The 20,696-nt window shown below is 42.6% G+C and overlaps 2 protein-coding genes across 2 annotated transcripts; both read right to left on the bottom strand.

Annotated features, from left to right (window-relative positions):
* Nucleotides 1–1,478: 1,478 nt before the first annotated feature.
* On the bottom strand, nucleotides 1,479–20,321 carry LOC101853001. The gene is made up of 3 exons (XM_005098928.3): nucleotides 19,912–20,321; nucleotides 13,597–13,947; nucleotides 1,479–12,555 (listed from the first exon to the last, which is right to left on the bottom strand). Exons 2-3 carry the CDS (start codon nucleotides 13,929–13,931, stop codon nucleotides 2,568–2,570), a joined length of 10,323 nt encoding a protein of 3,440 aa, XP_005098985.1. The 5' UTR covers nucleotides 13,932–13,947; nucleotides 19,912–20,321; the 3' UTR covers nucleotides 1,479–2,567.
* On the bottom strand, nucleotides 14,779–17,091 carry LOC101857718 (piggyBac transposable element-derived protein 4). The gene is made up of 2 exons (XM_005098950.2): nucleotides 16,867–17,091; nucleotides 14,779–16,314 (listed from the first exon to the last, which is right to left on the bottom strand). Exons 1-2 carry the CDS (start codon nucleotides 17,089–17,091, stop codon nucleotides 14,779–14,781), a joined length of 1,761 nt encoding a protein of 586 aa, XP_005099007.1.
* Nucleotides 20,322–20,696: the final 375 nt, after the last annotated feature.

Genomic DNA, 20,696 nt, shown 5'->3' with positions numbered 1-20,696 from the left:
TTGAAGGCTCCAGGCTCATGATATACAGGGAGTTCGCAAAGTTACTACTACTATTACATGTATATTAATACAGTCAGGGTGAAACTCCTCAGTTCCCAGTGATCTACATTCTGGTCGACTAAGTGGGAGTTGTTGGTGTACTTTTTTGTATCGTAGCAATTTTGTTGACATCCTTTACATTTACATCAATTCAGCAGACCTTGAGGATAAAATCCTTTGTTTTACAGTGGAAACCTGGTATAATAGGGATGGTGGGACCAGAGAAAAAGTCCTGTTACATCAGATCCCTGTTAAATCAGAAATGCAAGGGAAGTAAGCTTTTGTGGACTAATGTGAGGGCTAGATCAAAGTTTGCAGCACACCGCAGCCCTCTTTCGCTTCACCAACTTGCAGTGGCGTGGCTTGCTCCATCACTGTGTTACTCTCTCTCTCTCTCTCTCCTCTCTTACCTTTTACACATTGTTAATGAGCCTTTGTCCCTGCTATAACCGATTGGGCTGCTATGAGGCCCTGTTAGGCCGGTAACTTTTAATAGAGACAAAGAGTAGAAAAAAAACAGGGATTTTTACCGGGTCTCTATGGTTTCCACTGCATTAGTTTTACAGCACTTGCAACTTAATAAGGTCACATAGATGCCAAAGATTAGAAGTGTTACATTAAGTTACAAGAGAAAAATGAACACAAAAAAGGACAGAATAGGACGATAACCGATAACCGTTTGGTATGAAAGAAAAGGCAAACCACATCAGACCAACCACCCACGTAAAAATCCCGTTTAAATGTAGTTTAAAGCATGGTCCTTGCCTCTCCTGGCAAAGAGCCTAGTTCAAGTTCCCAGTTACTGTTAGATGGATGATGTCCTCGGGTTTATCCACTGTGACTACCCTGCTGGTCTTCCCATTGAAAGTGAAAGTCGAGAAACTTAAACTCTTAAATGTCCTGTGTGTGTCCTGTGACAGCGACAGTCGGACCATCGTGCTGATGGCACTGGTTCGAATACCAAATTGTGAGTTCTGTTCTGAACTTGTTTCAAGAGATCTTAATAAAAGCTCTCCCCTCATTCTTTGAATTCAGGGGTCTTGTGCGATCCTTTGCTTCATTTGTTTAAGGAAAAGAGGCACTTCAAGTTCAACTTCAACACAATAAATAATAGCCAGATTTATTTAGTTTTAGGAAAAGAAAAAGTGAGATGGATAGATACAACAGAGGGAAAGAAAAAAATGTAGGACCTACCAGTGGTGCCAAACAACCTGCTTGATCATTTGCACATTGAACACACACATGGGCACTAAATACTAAATAGGCCTACTTATGTAAAAAAAACAAACCTACATTTCCACCACTCAAGAGTGCAGAGACTATAAATAGCAAGGCCTTTCATCAACATCCATGCTGAGAAACCAACACAAAAGGTAGTTGATCAGACAAACATAAACATAAGCGGCAATAAGGCACAAACAAACCCGTTTCAAAATACAAAAGTGACGAAAAAAAGTAACAATTTTATTAACCATATAATAAACTCAATGCTTTGACAAGGGAACATGACATGCTAATAATAATCTCTCTCTCTCTCTCTTCCACATATATACATGCACACACTACACACGTGCGCACACACACATACACTTGTTTCACAATAAAAAAAAGTCACTTCATAATGACCAAACTTCAACATGCTCACACAAATTAAATGCATCCACACACACAAACACGTTTTACCTGACTAAAGTGACAAAAACGTCATCCTCACAACCAATTTTTGTGAAAAACAAAACGGTTGTGGTGTAGGTGTTTCACATCCCCATTGGCAGAATATGTATCAAGATCATTTAGGAGGTGGGCCGCTCTTCTAACCTTGCCTGTTAGTGTTAGATCACCCAGGCAAGAAAGATACACAATGTCCCAGCAGACAGATGAAAACTCAGAAAACACTCAATAATAAACTCCCCACATGAAAATAAAGAAAGTCATATCTGATCTTCTGCTTTTTGTTTTAGTAAAAGTTTTATGGTACTTGCAGGACAATTAGCTTGTATGTAAGTGCACAAAATTAGAGGTGTTACAAGAGAGTAACGAACACAAATATGGAGAAATACGGATGACATGCTTGACAGGAAAGAAGGAACAAAACACACCTGAGCACCTTCCAACCACTCACATATCTTCTTGGTACAACATCGAGACTCCTTCGTGCGACACTATAAAATCATAGCAAGTAAATATTCGTAACAATAACGAACTCAAAGAAGCTGCAATAAAAACTTATTTTGTGACAATAGATCTTACTAAAAGGAACATATTATTATTAACACAAAACTTCTATAAAAACTTTGCCCTCTTGGGCAATCAACTTCTTGCTGACTCAGCACCCAGGACATTATGACAACTAAAGAATGGCAACAAGACCCTGCTTACTCACTCAGAGTTTAAGCCTAAATTCCCACCGAGTTGAGAGTGAGGTTTCACTGAATACAAAGTGCTTCGTTGTATTTCAAAAGCTGCAGATCACCAAAAATAGAACAGAGAAGCCGTGTTGGGGTCAATGTCAAAGTCAAGGCCAGAGTTCACATGAAGTTACTCTCCTCCTCCTCCTGCTTCAGTTCCGTGTCACAACCAGAAAAACTCTCTACTCCTACTTCTGGTTGTACCGACGTAACATCTGTCAGTTTCGTCTCGCTCTCTTCAAGCTGTCCTCCAAACCCCCAGGAGTTATTTGTCATTACAAAAACAGGACTCGTCAACAGATTAGATGCGCTACCCTCCACAGGCATTGGGGAGCAATAGATAAAAGCTGGGGCAGTGACCATCTCTGGTTGGACAAATCCAATGTCTTCAGAAGAAAGAACCGTCTGAGCAGACCCCTCCTCTGACGACCCCACACAACCAACAAGGATCCCCGACTCCTCCACTAGGGATGTGTTTGAGACATACCGCTCCCCTGATGGAGGGGATGCACTGTCTTCTTGTTTTGGAAATAACATTGGAGTTGCACTGGCCTCGAAAGATTGCGGAACAGGAAGCAGATGCATGTCACATTGATTGACGAGATCAACATTTGCTTGAGAAAGGTCAAGATAGACATCAGCTGCTGAGAGAGACGACTGTGGTGGCACAGCTCCGGTAAAACTGTCCGTATGTCTGGGTTTGTAAACAATCCTTCCAGACATCCGTTTCCTCCTGGCTTCCTCCTTTGCCGGAGCATCTCGTCCCTGAGAACAGTTTTCTTCTCCTTCCCGTTTTGCCACACTTTCGCGCCCAACAACCTTTCTGCTCCCGTTTTTCGCTCCAGTAGCTGCGCCCAGGCCTTTTGGAGCAGATTCGGGCTGTCTCTTGGGTTTGCGCCCAGGTTTTCTTTGGAGATGTCCATGCTTGTTCACGATATAGCCATGGGGTATGAGTTTGTTGGCGGTTTTTGTAGGCTCCAGGAATGGATTGTCATTTGGCTGCTCTCCTGAAGTTCCCTTTGTCTTTGACCAATGGTTGTTAAGCTTTATTTCTCTCTTCTGATTTTTAGGAAACTTCAACTGCTTTTTTTTCATCACATGGTTCTTTTTTTGGGGTATATACCCTTCTGGGCCCTCATTAACTTTGCTCTTCTTGTACCTATTTATAGTTTTGTTACTGCAGTCTTGACTGAGACACTTCGGTTTGCGTCCACGTTTACGAATCAGGCGGCCATCTTTTGAAATGATATAACCTTCAGGAATCATCTGAGATTTGAGTCCCAAGCATTCACCTGACATCTCAGGCATTGAAGCTAGTTTCCCTGACTTTTTCTTGATATTTGCTGTCGATGATTCAGCCCTGGAGGTAACTAGTGCTGGTGTTTCGTTCACTTCTTTCAAGGACAAGGTATTGCTGTTTTCAAGGGAATGAGCGACCTGTTCAGCCGGCGATGGCAATGAATGAAGAGTCCTCATTTCTGTGGTACAATCTACTGTATCAGTATGACAAAACTGAAAGTCTGTTGCGCTTTGAGAGGATGATGACACTACCAATGAATGCATCAAATTTTCCTGATGTTCATATGAAGAACCAGGACCGGAGTGCTGTTGTGAGTGTGCTGTTGCCTCCTGAAAGCTGTGAGTACCGTGCTTACTCCTGTCACATACCCGGTCCTTCCCTCTCTGTTGTTTTATCTCACAGCACTCACTATGGGGAAACTCACCCCCAAGGAAGGAATTTTGCTTTGCCTGTTCCTTAAACAATGAACCTGCGAGTTTCATTCCATTCCCAAAAAGCTTCCTCCTATGTTTTGTACCCCCTCTCAAAGAATTTCCAGTAACAAATTTTGGCTTACGTCCTCGTTTTTTCACAACACGTCCAGCCTTAGTGAGAATGTGGCCAAATGGAATGTTGGGATTTCTTTCCCATTCTGCCCCCTTCTGCTTCTGTTCCTGCACTTGAAAATCTGGCCTCTTTTCTTTGTCTGCTAGGTTGTTGTGAGGATGTCTTTTCTTGATCTGGTTTGGCTTCTCACTGACAGAGGGAGACTCTTTTCTGACCATCCCGTCCTTTTTTCTCTGCCTGCTTGGGTACTTCGTCTTCTCAGTCTTTGGGTTCTGGCTCGCTACATCTGCATTTGCTTTCGGGCCTGGTTTACGGACTAAGTATCCATGTTTGTTGATGATGTAACCTTCAGGTATTTCACTGATCAGCGCAGTTATGAATGTTTTCTTCCTCTTTGGAGGTGGATTCTTTGTCTTTGTTTTGCTAACCTTTCTCTTCACAGAGCTCTTTTTAGCCACTACCTGTTTGGTTTTCTGAGCCATGAGCTGCATACGTCTTTCCACAACAGATGTGAGACTATGAGTTTCTGTAGAATACTCAGAGGGAGGAAGATTTAAAGCTGAAAACTGTGAGAACGGAATGTTCCATTGCTGCACGTAACTGTCTTCCTCTTTACAAAGGGGCACAGATTCAGCATTTACCTCAGAGTTCACCTGCATTTGAGGCAAAGAAGTCTCAGGCAAACAGCTCGGTGAGACACCAGTGGTACAACTCTGCAGCGAAATCTGCTGCTGAAAATATGTGTGGGACACAGGAGTATACTTTATCTCCTCTGATGTTGGAAAAGAGGAAGGTGCTGAGGGGTTAAGAGATTCAGTGAGAGCCATCCAGGTCTGGTCGGCTGATGAGCCTCTCTGTCTGACATTAGCATTGATAAGGCTTGGGGTGTGCGCATGGTCAGAGCTAAGCTTTGTTTTCTGGATACGTCTTTTCATAAGTCGACCAGTTTTTGTAATAAAGTATCCATCCGGTACTTCCTCAAGAGTGGAAGCCTTCGACATTTTAGGATTTCCTGAGGATTTTCTCTCGGTTCGTGGACAGCAGTGATCAAAGCCAATGCCATGAGGTGATGAGAAGGATTCTGTCTCAAAAACATCATCGCTGTTGAAATCACAGGGGTTGCCATCTCTGCCACTACTTTGGGACATTTTGATCAGCTTCATTGGAGTAGCGTCACTCTCAGTAGAATCAAACCCATTCCTTTTCCTACCCACACAGTTCTCGATCGCTGCCCCCTGACCCCCTGATTTCGCCCTGTCCTGAAGTGCAGCCAGTGTTGGGAGAATATTTCCCTTGGGTGTGACAGATTCTCTACCCACCAGGGAAGACGCGGACAGCATGCCATTATCACAGACGCCTTCTGAATGCCCATTTTTTCTTCTCCCACTGGCTTTCTTGATCAGTCGGCCGTGCTTAGCAGCCAATGATCTTTTGAGAGGTACATCATTCTTTTTCATGGACAAGTTCCCTTGAGCTGTCTTGAAAACTTTACAGACTGCCTTAGAACAGCCCTGACTGTGGGAGAGGCTCTCTTTACTTCCAGCCTCTGAGTTGACATTGTGATGTGTCTCAGCCCTGCACAGTTTCTCGGGCAAGCTGTCCTTCACATCTACTCTATTCTTTGACTTGTCAGGAGTTTTGGGGGTCCCTTTTGGCTTAGGTCCAGGTTTCCTCATCAGTCGACCATTTTTCCTCAGCACAAATCCCTCAGGAATTATCACATTATCCGCTGCATGTCCAATAACTGTAAATACTTCATCTTTTAACACGCTGTCATGAACTAATGTAGAACTCAATGGACCCGCTTCATTGCTTTCTTCTTTCAATGCTCCCTCATCACGTTTCTCAGACTTCCCTAGTTTTAGCTTCATGGCTTGAGCTGCGTTCTGTGAAGCGACTTCAAACTTCAGCTGAGAAAAGTCTGGTACTGAAGAAATGCCTGCATCATTGATCAGTTCAACGTTCCCATATCCCAGTAAACTCTCCCCAGTCACATCATCCTGTGGTCTCTGACAAGCAGGTGTCCCCACACCACTACCTCCTTCACATGACTTTGTCAGAGCTGACAATCCACAGGCTGGTTCACCCTTTGAAACTTTAGGTTTCGGACCAGGTTTTTTCATCAAATGTCCATTTTTCCTCAAAATATATCCCTCGGGTATGACCTGCTTTGGCATAGCTCCAGGACTGACATGGCAGACCGGAAGAGCCATTCCTCTCTCTGTACTACTTCTTCCTCCTGGAGATTCAACCGAGTTTAGCTGTGACTCAGATTTTTTCTCCAATTGCTCCCTTTTCTTCCCCTTACACCCTTCTAGTGCATTTTGTTTTAACACAAATCCAGGACTCTGAGACTCCACACAGCCAAAGTTTTGTGACTCAGAAGGAACATTTTGTTTTCGTTCTCTTTCACTTCCACATGCAGACACAGGGGAGAAAGATGGCTTCTGCTTTGGACTGGGTATCTTCATCAATCGTAAGTTTTTCCTTGTCACATACCTCTCAGGTAAAACAGACTTAGACACAGGGCTCACACTCTTTGAAGGGGACTGGGACTTCTGTTGTCTGGACTGACTGCCACTTTCAAGGGACACTGGTAATTTTTGCTTTGGCCCCGGCTTCTTCATCAAACGCCCATTCTTCCTAACAATATAACCATCGGGTATCTTGACAATCTCTCCATCTCTCCGACTGAAATAACTAGCAGGGAGGGAAGATGACAAAACATTCGTCATTTTCTCTGACAAATTCCCAGTTTGATCAGGTGACTCATGGTTAGACAAATCTGGTCTCAAATCCAGCAACTGGTCACTGTCTAGCCTGCTGCTCCTTTTGTCCATCTTCTGGTCAGCCACTGAGATATGAGCACCCCTCTTGACCTCTGTACCAATCTTCACAATGCTCCAGTCATCACGGAGACAGTAACCTACTTCTGCCAGACCTCGGGCTAAAGTATTGCACTCAATATTGAAGACATAACGAGGCCCTGGCTTCTGTTTGGTAAATTCGGAACCACCAGACTCCATGGGGTCGATATCACCACCACTTGGTGTTGAGGTGACATCAACCGATGGTTTTGTCACACTGTTTGGGGTGACATTCTCTGAAACACTGCCTAAACCACTGGACTCCATATGGTCAGATGTACAGACTTGATCACTGGTCAAAATGTCACCACTGGTATGGACATTAGTTATGTTCATTGGTGGCTTTGTCACACAGTCTGGAGCTACATTCTCTGAAAGATTTCCTAAACCACAAGACTCCACTAGGTCACATTCAGATGTACAGACTTGAGAACTGGTCAAAACGTTACTGTTGGTTTTTGTGTCAGTGACGCCCATTGATGGCTTTGTCACACAATCTGGAGCCATATTCTCTGAAAGATTACCTGGTATAGAATGAGAATGCAAATGTTGAGGAAGAAAACTCTCTGAGATATTGTTAAAAGCAAAAGAACTTGAAGAACAGTTAGAAGGAACATTTTCTGAAATGTCAAGAACAGCAGAGTCTGACATACAACTGACTGTCAAACTTTCCAATGTGTCACTAGATATGGCAGGACAGGATACACTATCAGAGGCAACATTCGCAGACATAGTGTCAGGATCTGGAACAATATTTGAGGCCGTTTTCTTGGAAACATCACATGGCGCCACAGGATTTAGCATGTGATGAGGAGTAACACTGTGCGAACTACTGACAGTCATGACAGGACTGGAAACAGAATGGGTAATGGTCTCCAAAGCATCACTCCGCTCATCATGCTCTGTGACATAACTTGGAGCAACACTCTTTGAAAAGTCCCTTTGCACAGCAGGATCTGAAAAACCAACTGAAGAAACACAAACACTCTCTGACAAACTGAGCTCCTCACTAGCTACACTAAGTGAAGAAGCAGCAGGCATAACAGGAGGAGCAGCTGAAGAGCTTTTTGACTCTAGAAAAGACGATTGGTGGCACATGACGACGTCCACTGACTCTATGCGCGGTGCTGTACTTTGTGCCTGAGGATGCACCAAATGGCTTTGTGAATGTTGGTCTTCTTCTTCTTGTTTAACTAAAGGCACAGGACGATACAGAGTTTGTGCTTCTGGTAGTCCAGCCATGCTGTCTGTCCCAGACTTGGCTACAGGTTCTGCACAACTAAAGGAGTAAGGCTCTTCTTGGACAACAGCTTCCAAGTTATATGTTATGGCTTTGTTGTCTGAACAGTCCGTTTTGTGTCCACCATCTTGAGCTGCTGTCAGAAGAGAGGTGGAGTCTTCTGACAAACACAAAGCCGAGTGCTCAATCTGTACTATGCTGTCTGTTGTCTCTTTGTCTGAAGCGGGCGTCTTGTTCATATGATGTGTAGAATGGTTTATCGAAGAATAGTTTATTGCCTTGAAAAAAGGAGGAGACCCAGAGGTTTGGCGAAGAGATAACTCACACTCATCCCCATTGTCTGCTGTATCAGGTATTTCCTCACATGTATTCTGAACACACAGCTCATGCTTGTGAGGGCCATGTCCATGGGCAGAACACACGCCACCATCTGGAAAAGCTGTGCACTCATTTAGAGTCTTACAGACAAAATTCAAATTATTAACTTTCTCAAAACATGCATCTTGCTGCTCTGAAATTTCTGCTGCCTTTTTTGATTTCTGCACAAGTGAATCTCTCTCTGAACTCTCTATATCCACAGATCTGATAGAGTCCTGAACATTAGTACCCATCTGACAGTCTTTTACAATAATTTTCTCTGAGGCACACAATGTATCTCTATTTAAATCACATCCCAATCCATCTCTCTCCAAACCATGAGCCACAGTTTCTTTCTCAGAATCCTGCCCACTCTCTACCTCTAAAGGTTCCTTCAAGTCTTGTTTCATTCCCTTCACTACCTGTACATCTACCGGCATGGATAAGTTAAAAGTGTCATCTGTGGTCTGTTTATCTTGGTGACTAACATTTACAACGGCTGAACAGAATTCACTCGACTCATCGTCTTCACCTCCTCCACCTGTAGAAGACAGCTCCTCTCCTCTGATAGCACACCAGTTTCGATCGAGGGAATAGCCATGACTGCTGAGAAAGTTCATAAGAGCATTACAATCCTCCTTTCCTTTAAGGGATGGTTCCAAGTCTTTGCTTGCTGTAAATATCTTCCTAAACTCTGCCATCCCTTCGGTAGACAGCATCTTGGGGTCACAGATATCATGCAGAACAAGAGAAGGAAGAAAAAATCCAGAACTTCTCTGTAAAGCTAGAGGTTTTCTCGAAACACTCAGTTCGTTGTTAACTTCTCTGCAGCTATCATTTTCTCTATGAGAACTGCACTTCCTGCGGTTGTATCTGCTTGACCATGGAGAGACCCCAGATTTTGAGATACTCTCGAGCTGACCTTTTGGGAAGGAAACATTTCTGACTTTAGCATTTGACCTTCCCTTTTGAGAATTGAACAATGACGACCCTATTTGAAACTTGCTCTTTTGTGGTCTACCCCGTTTGATCGTACGCTGCCTGGAGGCCACTTTTAAAGTTCCTGATGACAAGGTTTGAGCAGTGGAAGCATGGTCGTCCTCACGGACAAGTCTCGCCACAATTTTTGGCTTCTTCCTAACCATTTGTTCATATTGTTCTAGAGTGAGGATTTTCTTAGGCTGGGTGGGAAACGCACGGTGTGAAGGAGGATCTTTGCTACACTTTGAGCTCTCCGATTTGCTGTGAAACATAGCTGGTCGACCCTCACATCCCTTTGTGATGGGCACAGTGCATTCCACATCGAGACCATTATGCTTGCTCATCTCTGCCTGACAACGAGACACAGCAAACAGAAAAGACTCCTTTACGGAACAAACACTGTTCTCCACGAATGGACTGATGTCACAAAGACTAACGCTTGGGGTACTCATTCCCAGTTCTTTAAACTCACCCTTATTCTTGTCTACACTGCACACTCTCGACTCAGTTGAATTAGATTTAACACTACCTTTCTGAGCCTTCCTCCTCAAAGAGTCAATGAACACTTCTTTCATCATTTTACTCGATGAACTTTCAAACCTACGGACCTTTTGCTGTCTACACATAGGTCTCCTGACACGTTGAATGTCCCCATTATTAGCTGGGACTGATAGTGTATCCCTTGTGCTATGACTTCGGGAATGTGATGGCCCTACCATTATATCGCTACTCATTTCAACTGTCTTGAACAGTTCATCTTGTCCCAGTCTTGGCCTGACTTCCTCAAAGTTAAACTCACCAGCACCTTGCACACCAGTCCCAAAATACCCCTCTTGTACATCAGATTTCTTCCTCTCACCGTCTTTTTCTTCATTATCACCATCATTATGTGACAAATCATTTTCCGCAACGTCCAACTCCACTTTTATCTCAAAATTGGACAATTCATTATCATCTTTTATCTTGTCCTCATCTGTAGTCACATTTTCAGAATCACTAAGCGATGTGTCTACCTGTGACTTTGCAGTCAGTCTTCGACGCTTCTGTAAAGAACGACTTGGACGGTTTAGCCCTGTTTTGCCCCGCCCCCTACCTTTTTTCCTCCTGCCACAGCCAGCAGGCAAATCATACACACTTTTCACACGTTTTCGCTGCAAGTACTTCCTCATTTTTTCTGCTTCCTCTTCTGGCATTCTCTCTGGTTCCATGAACCACTTACGTGGCTTTTTGCCATTCTTAGCAAAATTAAACACTATCTGGGCATTTTTATGAGCCAGGCACACCCCGACACCCCCATAGTTTCCAATTCTCACCCAATCTGGTAACACCTTAGGCTTTATCACAGACACCCCATGATCCTTATTTTCTGTCATCCCTAATGGTGAATCACTCACCACAGCATTAGCACCATCCTTTGAAGAACCAGACGAACTGACAACAGCATCTGCACCATCTACTGAAGAACCATCAAAAAGGATCATACCATGTGCATTTGTTCCATTATGATCAGGCATATTAACAACAGAGGATTTAGTGTCCTTGCTTGGACTGACTTCACTCCCAGCGGTCTCACCAGTTCTACCATGACATCCCTCTCCTGCAGGATCACAGCTGGACTTACCACTATTTATTTGTTCATCCACGTTATTACTTTCACAATTGTTATCACTGGAGCAGCCTTTTGTGGAAATTGGTAGTGCGACTTCTCCAGCTCTTGTAGTTTCTTTTTCGCTGGAGTCTCTCAACTCTTCCTTTAGAGAACATTCTGGATCGTACACAAATTCTAAGACTTTCCTGTCTGTCACATCCTTATGACATCTTTCTATGTGTAAACGCATGGGGGTGAATGAAGCAAATGGTTTACGGCACAGCTCGCAGAAATACCGGTACTCCTTCAGATGCTCATGACCTACGTGGATCAGAAAATTCTTACGGGAGTCACTTCGGAGGCTGCAGATGGGGCAGATGAGGTTGCGGTCAGTGGAGTGGACCTCCATATGCTTGACCATGTTGCTTTTAGTGAAGAACAGGTGGCCGCAGATGCTGCACATGTACCTGCGCTGGGACCGGTGCTTGTAGACATGATTTTGGAAGCCGGTTCTGCTGTAGAGAATTTTGTGGCACACTGGGCACTCGTGCGGCTCCCCTCTCTCCAAGTGACTCTTGATGTGACTTCGAAGGCTGATTTTCAATTTGAACTTCCTCTGACACAGGTCACACTGAAACTTGGCTGTCTCAGAATGAGTCTTGATATGTTTCGTAAGGTCTGGTTTCCTCTTACATTTCTGAGTACATCCCGGGAAGGGGCATGGAAACATGCGAACATCAGAGTGAATGGTTTTGTGACTGTCAACTTCATACCTGGTCCTTGCTCTGAATCCGCACAGATTGCAACGATGAGGCTTTTGATCGCTGTGTGACCTCTGATGACTTTTAAGTGCTGATGGATGTTTGAATGTCAAGTCGCACTGTGAGCACTGGTATGGCCGATTCTCAGTGTGAGTACACTGAACATGCTTTGAGAGATTAGTCTTCCATTTACAGCTGAAGGGACACAGATGACATTTGAACTTTCGCTCAGAGCTATGAACACGTTGATGTTTGGTCAAGTCACCTTTGCAGCGTGACGCAAATGAGCACTCAGTACACTTGAAAGGCTTCTCTCCCTTGTGCTTTGCCTCATGAGTTCGAACTCTTTCCTCCTGACGGTGAGTGAAGTCACAGTAGTTACAACTGAACAGAACCCCATCATCATGGGCTGCTTCATGTCTTCTCAGGGTGGCTAGTCTCTTTGTTCGATATCCACACACTTTACATCTAGGGAAGAGAAAAAACAGTAATGTTCTGATGTGTACATATATACCGTTTTCATTAAAAAAAAAAAAAAATCACATTCAGCCTTTTCAAAACCATTGTGTTGATGGTCAAAAGAGCTTTCGCATCATTTCTACAGTTCAAACTTTCCCATAACATCATGCAAGCCTACTTCCTTTTCTTTTGAAAAAACAAACAAACCCCGAATGACTCTTTGAACCATTATTATTAATAAAAAATGACACAAGCACTTTCATAAAACTTCTTTATCAATCTGAGAGAACAGGGCCAGGCATCTAATGCTAGAATGTCATGAGATATCCCTACTCTAACTCACCCACTCACCCAGATAAAAATAGCAGAAAAGCTAGGAAAACATATAGGTTATTTATTGGAAATTTGAAATTCAAGAAGGCAGTATTTCTCTATAAATAGTAAAATTGTCAACGAAACCTGGCCTGTAAGGTCTAGCATTCATATCAACTCAAAACAAAATTTGTGCTTAAAGAAACATCTTGACCTTCATCAACTGCCATTCTCTCCCCCTGAACTTCCTTAACGAGAGGAGAGACTAGGGTTGACAGATATCAGTTCAAATCTGGCACCTATACTATAATACTTTAAGTAAGGAGAAGCAGGGGCACACAATAACAATAACGGTCATTTACTGAAAGGAAAAAGCAAGATAAACAAGACAATTCAGATAAAAAAGGAAAGACACTGCGCAAGACATACCAGTGGTACCCTCTAACCAACTGCTCCTCAGAGAGAGCATTTGTGTTAAAAGAGTTGAATGGAAAAAAAATGTGATGAGGGCTCTTAAATTAAAGTAACGAAATAATATAAAACACATAAGAAGGCCTATATCACATAACTGTTGCAAGAAACATTTGTACCTCGATTCAACCCTCTGTATCCTTCAGGGATGAGTAAAAACCCATTAAAATTTCAAAATTCTTCTTCTAACATTGATGAAGTCTACCATTGTTGCTAATAAGAGTGATTCAGTGCATATACGTTAACTTCCGCAGCTAGCCTACATACCTGAATGCGATGTTAGGGTTGGATTCATCTTTCAAGACAACATTTAGCATGTCCAGCAGAGGGTCACCCTTGATATACTCGTTGACAGCACCAGACCCCAGGTCCATGTCGTTAAGTACCTCATCAGGTTTTTTCATAGCGTCAGGGTCAACGCGGCTGCCTTTGTCTTTGTGGTTACTGCATCCTCCATCGTCAATCTCCTCGCTGTTATCATCATCATCGCTAGAGGACGACGAAGACGAAGTAGATTCAGGCTCAGACTTGACATGAGAGAGTAACTCTTCTGTGCTGCAGCTGGCCATATTCAGCTCATCAGTCCCACAGGAAGAGGCCATTTTCCGCAAAGATCACCTGATGACATTCCACCATACACCGTTACACATGACATCATAATACAGTCAAGTGCTCACATAGCTAACATACACAAAATGAAAACAGGCACATTGCAAACATTCTCTGGTCCTGGATTTTTTTGGGGATCTATTCTTGGTATTAAAAACATGTACATGGCAAAATCCATACATAACGAAAAGATTTCTGCATTCCACTGATTTCACCATGTGTATGCTAGACTGTATACAGTTAAACTGCCAGGCTTTTCCATTGGAATGTCAAATAGTACTATGTCTACTTAACTGATTCCATCTATGATTTCTCCAAGCTTTGGACTGAGTTATTTTCCCCCGTTCAATTTTTAACCTGGGATGCATTTATAGAATGCATTACTGTGAGGCTGTAAGCTACTCTACAAATGTATTGTCCAATACCAAATTGATGGGAATCAATAGAGGAATCTGATTATACTAATTTAAATTACCTATATTCTGATTGTATTGTATTTCCCTCAGACAAAAACAAATTTGAAATTTTTTTTCTTTCTCTATACATCTTTGAAAATTTCAACATAGATTTCTACCTCATTTTCTCAGCTTTACAAGTCCTTATAATCCATAGGAATGAACACAGAATTGTAGTGATATCACCCTAGCACACATTTAAGGAAGAAATTCACAAATTCAATAGAATATTTTTCACCTAAGTGCCTTTTTATTTACATATCCAATTTATGAAGAAATGAGAAAAAGCAAAAGAAATCCACACGAATGTCATACACTTTGTAAAACTAAAAAACAATATACATTATTTACAGAAACACTGGCACAGTCCATTAAGCATACATATTTACACTACAAAGTTTTTGTCAGTGTGGTAACGTTCAAAACAGTCCTTTGGATGAAGGTGCGGCTTCGTGGAGCAGCCGGAACAAAAAAAATTTGTCCGCATCCTTTTCCCTGTTCCTTTACTGCAATAGTGGCAAATTCTATCATTGGGAGAATGAGCCACTAAATGTTTGTTCCCCACGAATCTTTCGGGGAGACTGACAGCAGGTCTGCCTGGGTGCCGAGCCTCTTCTCGAGCTTTTTCCTCATCTGTCATTGTGAGGACCGAGAGCTTTGTCAAGCCTTTGACTAATTTCTTTTTGAAGTCCAAGAGGCTTATCCGCTTCTCGTGAGACAGGGAATACAAAACATGTGCATTGGTCTGGCACAGCTCCAGCATAAAATAAAACAGCTTTTTCCACCACTTCACGGTTTTTCTACTGAATAGGCCATAGTGTCCGGACTGCTGGTCGGCACGATCACAGCCGTTTATGTTCTCGTTATAAGACTGGATAACTGCTGGTTTCTCTGTTGTGTTTCGTCTTATTACCTGGGTAACCATTTGAACAGATGACCGTGTGGAACAGATCACCACAGGTTTATCTGCCTTTTTGTCCCACCATGCTGCACACAAAATATCAACATCCTTATGAGAGGTGAGATACCACTTACACTCGCCGAGCGAGGGATGGTTGGAGTGCAGTTGAGGAGGAAAGCCCTGACGATTCGAGTTGACGGTGCCGGTATAATAAAAGCCATTTGCCGATAGGGCACTAACAAGTTTCATGGAGGTATGGCACTTGTCAGCAAATATGTGATGGCCTTTTGAAAATGGCTCAAGGAGAGTTTCAAACACCTTGACTGCCTGACTTCCATCTTGATCACAGTCAGGTTTGTATGACATCTGTTCCCCAAAGTATGTCCATAAATTCAGTACATACCCTGTAGCACTATCGTACAGTCCAAGTATCTTGATATCGCACTTTTTCGGTTTTGATGGGTTGAACATTTTATATGCCCATCCACCTTGGTACCCAACAACCATTTCATCAAGTGCCAAGTTTTGGTAGGGGTAAAACGCTGTGCGGAAATTCATCAGAAGCATATTCATGAAGGGTTCGATTTTTGCTTTAGAATCTGCAACAGCCGACTCAGCACAATGAAGCATGGAGTGATATAAAGCTTCAAACCTGGGGCGAGCAAACATGTTATGATACCATTTCTTATAGTTTGGTGAGTCTTCAGAAACAAAATACTCCCGTATTGAGATGGCAGGGTCAATTCCCATCTCAACAATTACAGCGAAAAATTTGTACAGCTCAGACACTGTCACTTTGTACCAGTTGGCAAACAGAGACTGTCGACGTGGAGGGTTGTTCAGGGCACATCTGTGTTCTGCATAAGCATTGATTGAGTTCACCATGTATGTGATGACTTGTGCCGTGAACAAGACATTGAAGCAGTCAAGAGGACTGGAATCCACTGTCAGGTTTGCCTGCAGTCCTGATCCATTTGGGGGTGCAAATCTGAAATTGTTGTTGGTCTCTCCTGATGTAACCTAGGTATAAGAAAGAAGGGAAGCATATATACGAGAATTTAGATATGTAAATTTTGTCAAAGAGGGAAACAAAAAATACTTTTCAGTACATCACAATAATGATAAAAATAATTGACAGCATTTACAGAGCCAATATCCAGAAAAAAATTTATACTTTATGTGCTTGTTTTTTTAAAATTTTTATATCATCATGTAAGTTGTTAAGCTTCAAATTCTACTAAGACAAAGAGTAGTAAAAGTAAGACGTAAGACTAGGAAATATGGGTTAACCAATAAAGCCAATATTTATACTTTCCACTTCTTGTGTATGCTCAAAGGGCATGCCATTCCAAATAAGTCAAAGACCAAGCTCAAAACAGGATTATAATAATGTATCAGTAGTTCCTAAGCCTAAAAACAATTATCTCAAGGCCATTCTAAACATTGTGAATGTTAGAGTAAGAGGCCTCGCCCTTTAATTCTTAATAAAGTCTTTGCCTTTTGTCTGAAGTAGCAAAGGCTGACTATGGACTTAAAATCTTGTGAAAAGCCAGGACAAGACTTAGATCTTACCTCAGACCAGTCTGGTACATCAGTAGGCCTGGAGTCATCAATTGTTGGATCCATTCTCCTTTGTTTCATGGGTGGGGGTTGAACATTTTGGTTGTCCGATTCTGATCCTGAGAAGGATGGGGTATCAATATCTGACTCTTCCTCGCTCTCAGAGAGAGTGGTCTCAAAAAGCAAGCACGCTTGCTCAGCAGTGTGTCGTCGTGGTCTTGATGGTCCAGGCTCCATGTTGTTTACGTTACGTAGCAACTGTGTAGCGACAAAAAACGATGATTTCTGCTAGAATTTCACGGAGTTTTGATCCATTTTGGTGCTCAAAGATTGAGGTCAGGTTTGTTTACAAGTTCTATTTCCTTTCGACAACTTAAAAAGTAGGAACTATGTTAAAAAATGCACTTTCGTTTCTGATTTCGGTGAGCTGATCACAGCGGTCGAATGGCTATAGCAAGAAAACCTAGAGCCTTGTCCACGAGCGAATGGATGGAATCAGTTTACTCAAATTATTAAAACAAGCATCAGTTCAAGAGTTATTTCAAATAGATGTCGCACAGTCACCTCAAACCAGATTTGGCAGCTTGTGGAAAATGCAATAAAATGAGTTTCTGACAAGACGGGGTGACCATAACATTAACTGCCTACTGACCTTAAATCTTTTATAACATGCACCACCTACTTTTTCCTTTGATCAAATTGCATGATGTAGTATTAGATTCAGTAGGCCAATCAGCGGTAAGATGTAAAGGAAGGTGCAAAGTAGAGACTTTTAGTTTTAGTATGATTTAATTACTGAACACTAGACAACAGAACAGAAGACTATAGACTACTATTTCAATCAGTTCTATAAAATCATATCAGCACAATAAATCGTGTGACTGGCAACATAATTTGCTTTCAGGCCCAGGCACTGACTGTGTGGAGCAATATTCAGCTAGAAAGAAATATTTTCCTAGTACTAGCCTCTATAGACGTGGTCCAGGCCAAGGACATGAGAAAGGTCTGAAAAATGGGAGGATAAAGTGAGTTATTTTCGGGGGTAAGAGTAAGCAAAAAGGAAACCAAGTCCAAGTCCTCTGGCTCTGGACAGTCAAGACTCAACTAGAGCTAGACCCTTGCTAGTGCCATTGACAGCTCTAGCTTTCACGGGGGCCGTTCGCTGGCCAGGCCAGATTGAGGGTGCAAAGCGGCCATCGTGGTACAAGCCGACCGTGCCCGACTAGTCGCCTTAAAAACAAATCAGGCGACGAGACGGCGATCATCCCGACCCGACCAGACCCAAACCGATTCCCCAACTCCAATGGGCATCTTGTATAAGTCAAGAGTATCAGCTAGATTCTAGGCCTAGATTCTACTTCTCTGAAAGCCATAGATCTAGATTCAAAGTGACTATTCAGATTCCAGTCTGATTAGACAAAAATTATATTAGGACTCTGAATCGAGTCCGGCATGACGTCCGTTCCAACATCCGACCCTTGTTCTTAAATATTTCCAGCATTTATGGAAATTTTTTCCGATTATAATGATAAAAATTGAGCGGTGAGCTTTAAAATCCAGTTACTAGATCTATCTAAACTGGCCCTCCCTGCATCATTAGTATGAACAGAACAAACAAGTTGAGTTGACCTTGCCGGGGGGCAAAGTTAATTATGTTGACCAATGAGGTTGTGCGTAGCAATCACCCGCTCTCGGCTTGCTGGGGCAAAAGGTGTTGGGAAGAGGCCATAGCTGTCGATTTTGTGGGATGTGATTTAAAAAAAAAAAATTAGCTACAAAAAAACTATAACACACAATAAAATGAAATTAAATATATGCGGAAAAACAAATGGTGGCGGAAAGACACTGAGTTGTCGGTTACCGTGTACTTAGACACTGCCATTGGGCAATGAGAGTGCAGTCTTTTGACTTTTAACACAATTACAGTTCTTGTAGGTAATTCTAGTTCTACTTCTGGTTTTACGATGGTTGGCTCTATTCGGACCCAAGTCGGATTAGATTTTTTTTAGCTTTCTATACGGACTCGTTTATATCTCTATTCGGACTCGGGTCCGAAAAAAATGTTTTATTTATATTATTTGGACTCGGCTTCTAAGTGAGTTATGTGAGTGTATGGAGGTTACATACTATAACGGTCGCCGGGGGGATTTTACGAACCACAGAATTCTACACTGTGATAACAGAATTATAGAATTCTGTGCTGTGAACAAACGTTCTAGATCTATTACTACTGTTAGTGTTAGCCTAAAAGCGTGCAATTTTGTCGTGGGCAGTGGAGAGAGAGAAAGAGAGAGAGAGAGGAGTAGCGCGAGAACTTCCGGGCAAAACAAAATGGCGACCCGCGTAGTTCGGCTCGATTCGGAAAGTTAAATAGCCGTAGCATCTTTGTACACAACCAAATTAATTTAGTTTTCTTGTCTTGTTTAAAATCATTTTTTCACTTTGTTTTGGTCAATTTGATCGTCCACACCGATAGACAGTATTCAGAAAGAGAGAGAGAGAGAGAGGGGAGGAGTAGATCTTGCAAGAACTTCCGGGCAAAACAAAACAAAATGGCGACCCGCGTAGTTCGGCTCGATTCGAAAAGTGAAATAGCCATAGCATATTGTTTGAAGACGATCAAATTAGCTTACTTTTTTATGCTATAACGTAATTTTTTCTTAGCTTTTATCAATTTGATCATCCACACCGATAGACAGTATTCCAAAACGAAAATGAGGAAAAACAGGTCTTGTTTCACACCGGGTGAGAATAGCCTACGCTGGCAAGTCTCACCCGGGGTGAGAGGTAGATCGTATTTCTATTCTCACCCCGGGTTAGAATAGCCACTTCCATTCTAGATCTTCAGTGTTAATAAAGTTTTGTAATTATGTCTATGACCGTCAACAATACTCAAATACTTAGAAATCTAGATCTAGATCTATATCTAGATTCTAGATACAGTTAGATATAGATCTAAATATGAAATTGAGACAAACTAGCCTACTGGGTTTGTGTGGCAAACTGGGCCTGTCATCGTGTGTATGGTATGCACCTAGAATCTAGATCTAGATTTACCTTGCAATTCGTCTGCAACGTCTCATCCAGCTCATAAACGCAAGAATCGTTCTAGCGGAAAGTGATCAAAGCTTCAAGACTTCACAATTTCGAGTTTATCTGGACCAAAACTCAAACAGAGAAGCAAAACAAACGAGCCTTCACAAGGTACCGTAGCCTTTCTTCCCTGCCTTCCTTTCGTCCAGCCAGAAACCTTCCGCCTTCCGGTGCTTGCTTGACTGCTAGACCTGGCCTTTACAGAAACACGGTGAATGGTGTGCTGTGTTCGTTTGTGGTGTGCTTGGCTTCGTGTGTGCATGTGGCGTGTCCGTACACTGCGCCGTGCACAGTCACAAACAATCACCTCTCTTTGGTGTCACCTAAGTCCTTAGCAAGTAGTTGAGACTGAGAATCGAGAAGAGAGAGTGTGCAAGCGACCATCGATAGATTCTAGCCTAGATCTATCTAGATCAAAATAGTCAATAGTGGGAGAGCAGAGGGCGCTTGTTGTCAGATTATTTTCTTTAACCGTGCCGTGCAAGAAAGCATAAGCCGATAAGCATAGGCTAGCTTTTTATTTGCCGTTTTTCTTGTTGGCCATCGAAAACCGGGGGAAAAAATCTCAAGTTTTAATTTTGAACCTGTCCAAAGTCCAAAGTTCTCTTTTGTGTGCAGCCATAAGTAGGCAAGCCACTCACCCACACGCACACACACACACATGCACAGACAGACAGATACACACACACACACACACACACACACACACACACATTAAGGTATCCAAGGAGGGGGGAGGGGAGGAATTT

Source organism: Aplysia californica, unplaced genomic scaffold (assembly GCF_000002075.1).
Source record: "Aplysia californica isolate F4 #8 unplaced genomic scaffold, AplCal3.0 scaffold00197, whole genome shotgun sequence".
NCBI classification, from domain to species: Eukaryota; Metazoa; Mollusca; class Gastropoda; order Aplysiida; family Aplysiidae; genus Aplysia; species Aplysia californica.
The sequence above is the reverse complement of the archived record's forward strand: the minus strand, read 5'-3'. Positions and strand labels throughout refer to the sequence as shown.

Bases quoted from the DNA above. Each gene is read 5' to 3' on its own strand.
- LOC101853001 (XM_005098928.3), bottom strand. From the start codon at position 13,931: ATGGCCTCTTCCTGTGGGACTGATGAGCTGAATATGGCCAGCTGCAGC. The intron at 12,556-13,596 runs GTATGTAGGCTA...TCTCTTCCCTAG, and splicing joins AACCCTAACATCGCATTCAG to ATGTAAAGTGTGTGGATATC.
- LOC101857718 (XM_005098950.2), bottom strand. From the start codon at position 17,091: ATGGAGCCTGGACCATCAAGACCACGACGACACACTGCTGAGCAAGCG. The intron at 16,315-16,866 runs GTAAGATCTAAG...TCTTATACCTAG, and splicing joins ATGTACCAGACTGGTCTGAG to GTTACATCAGGAGAGACCAA.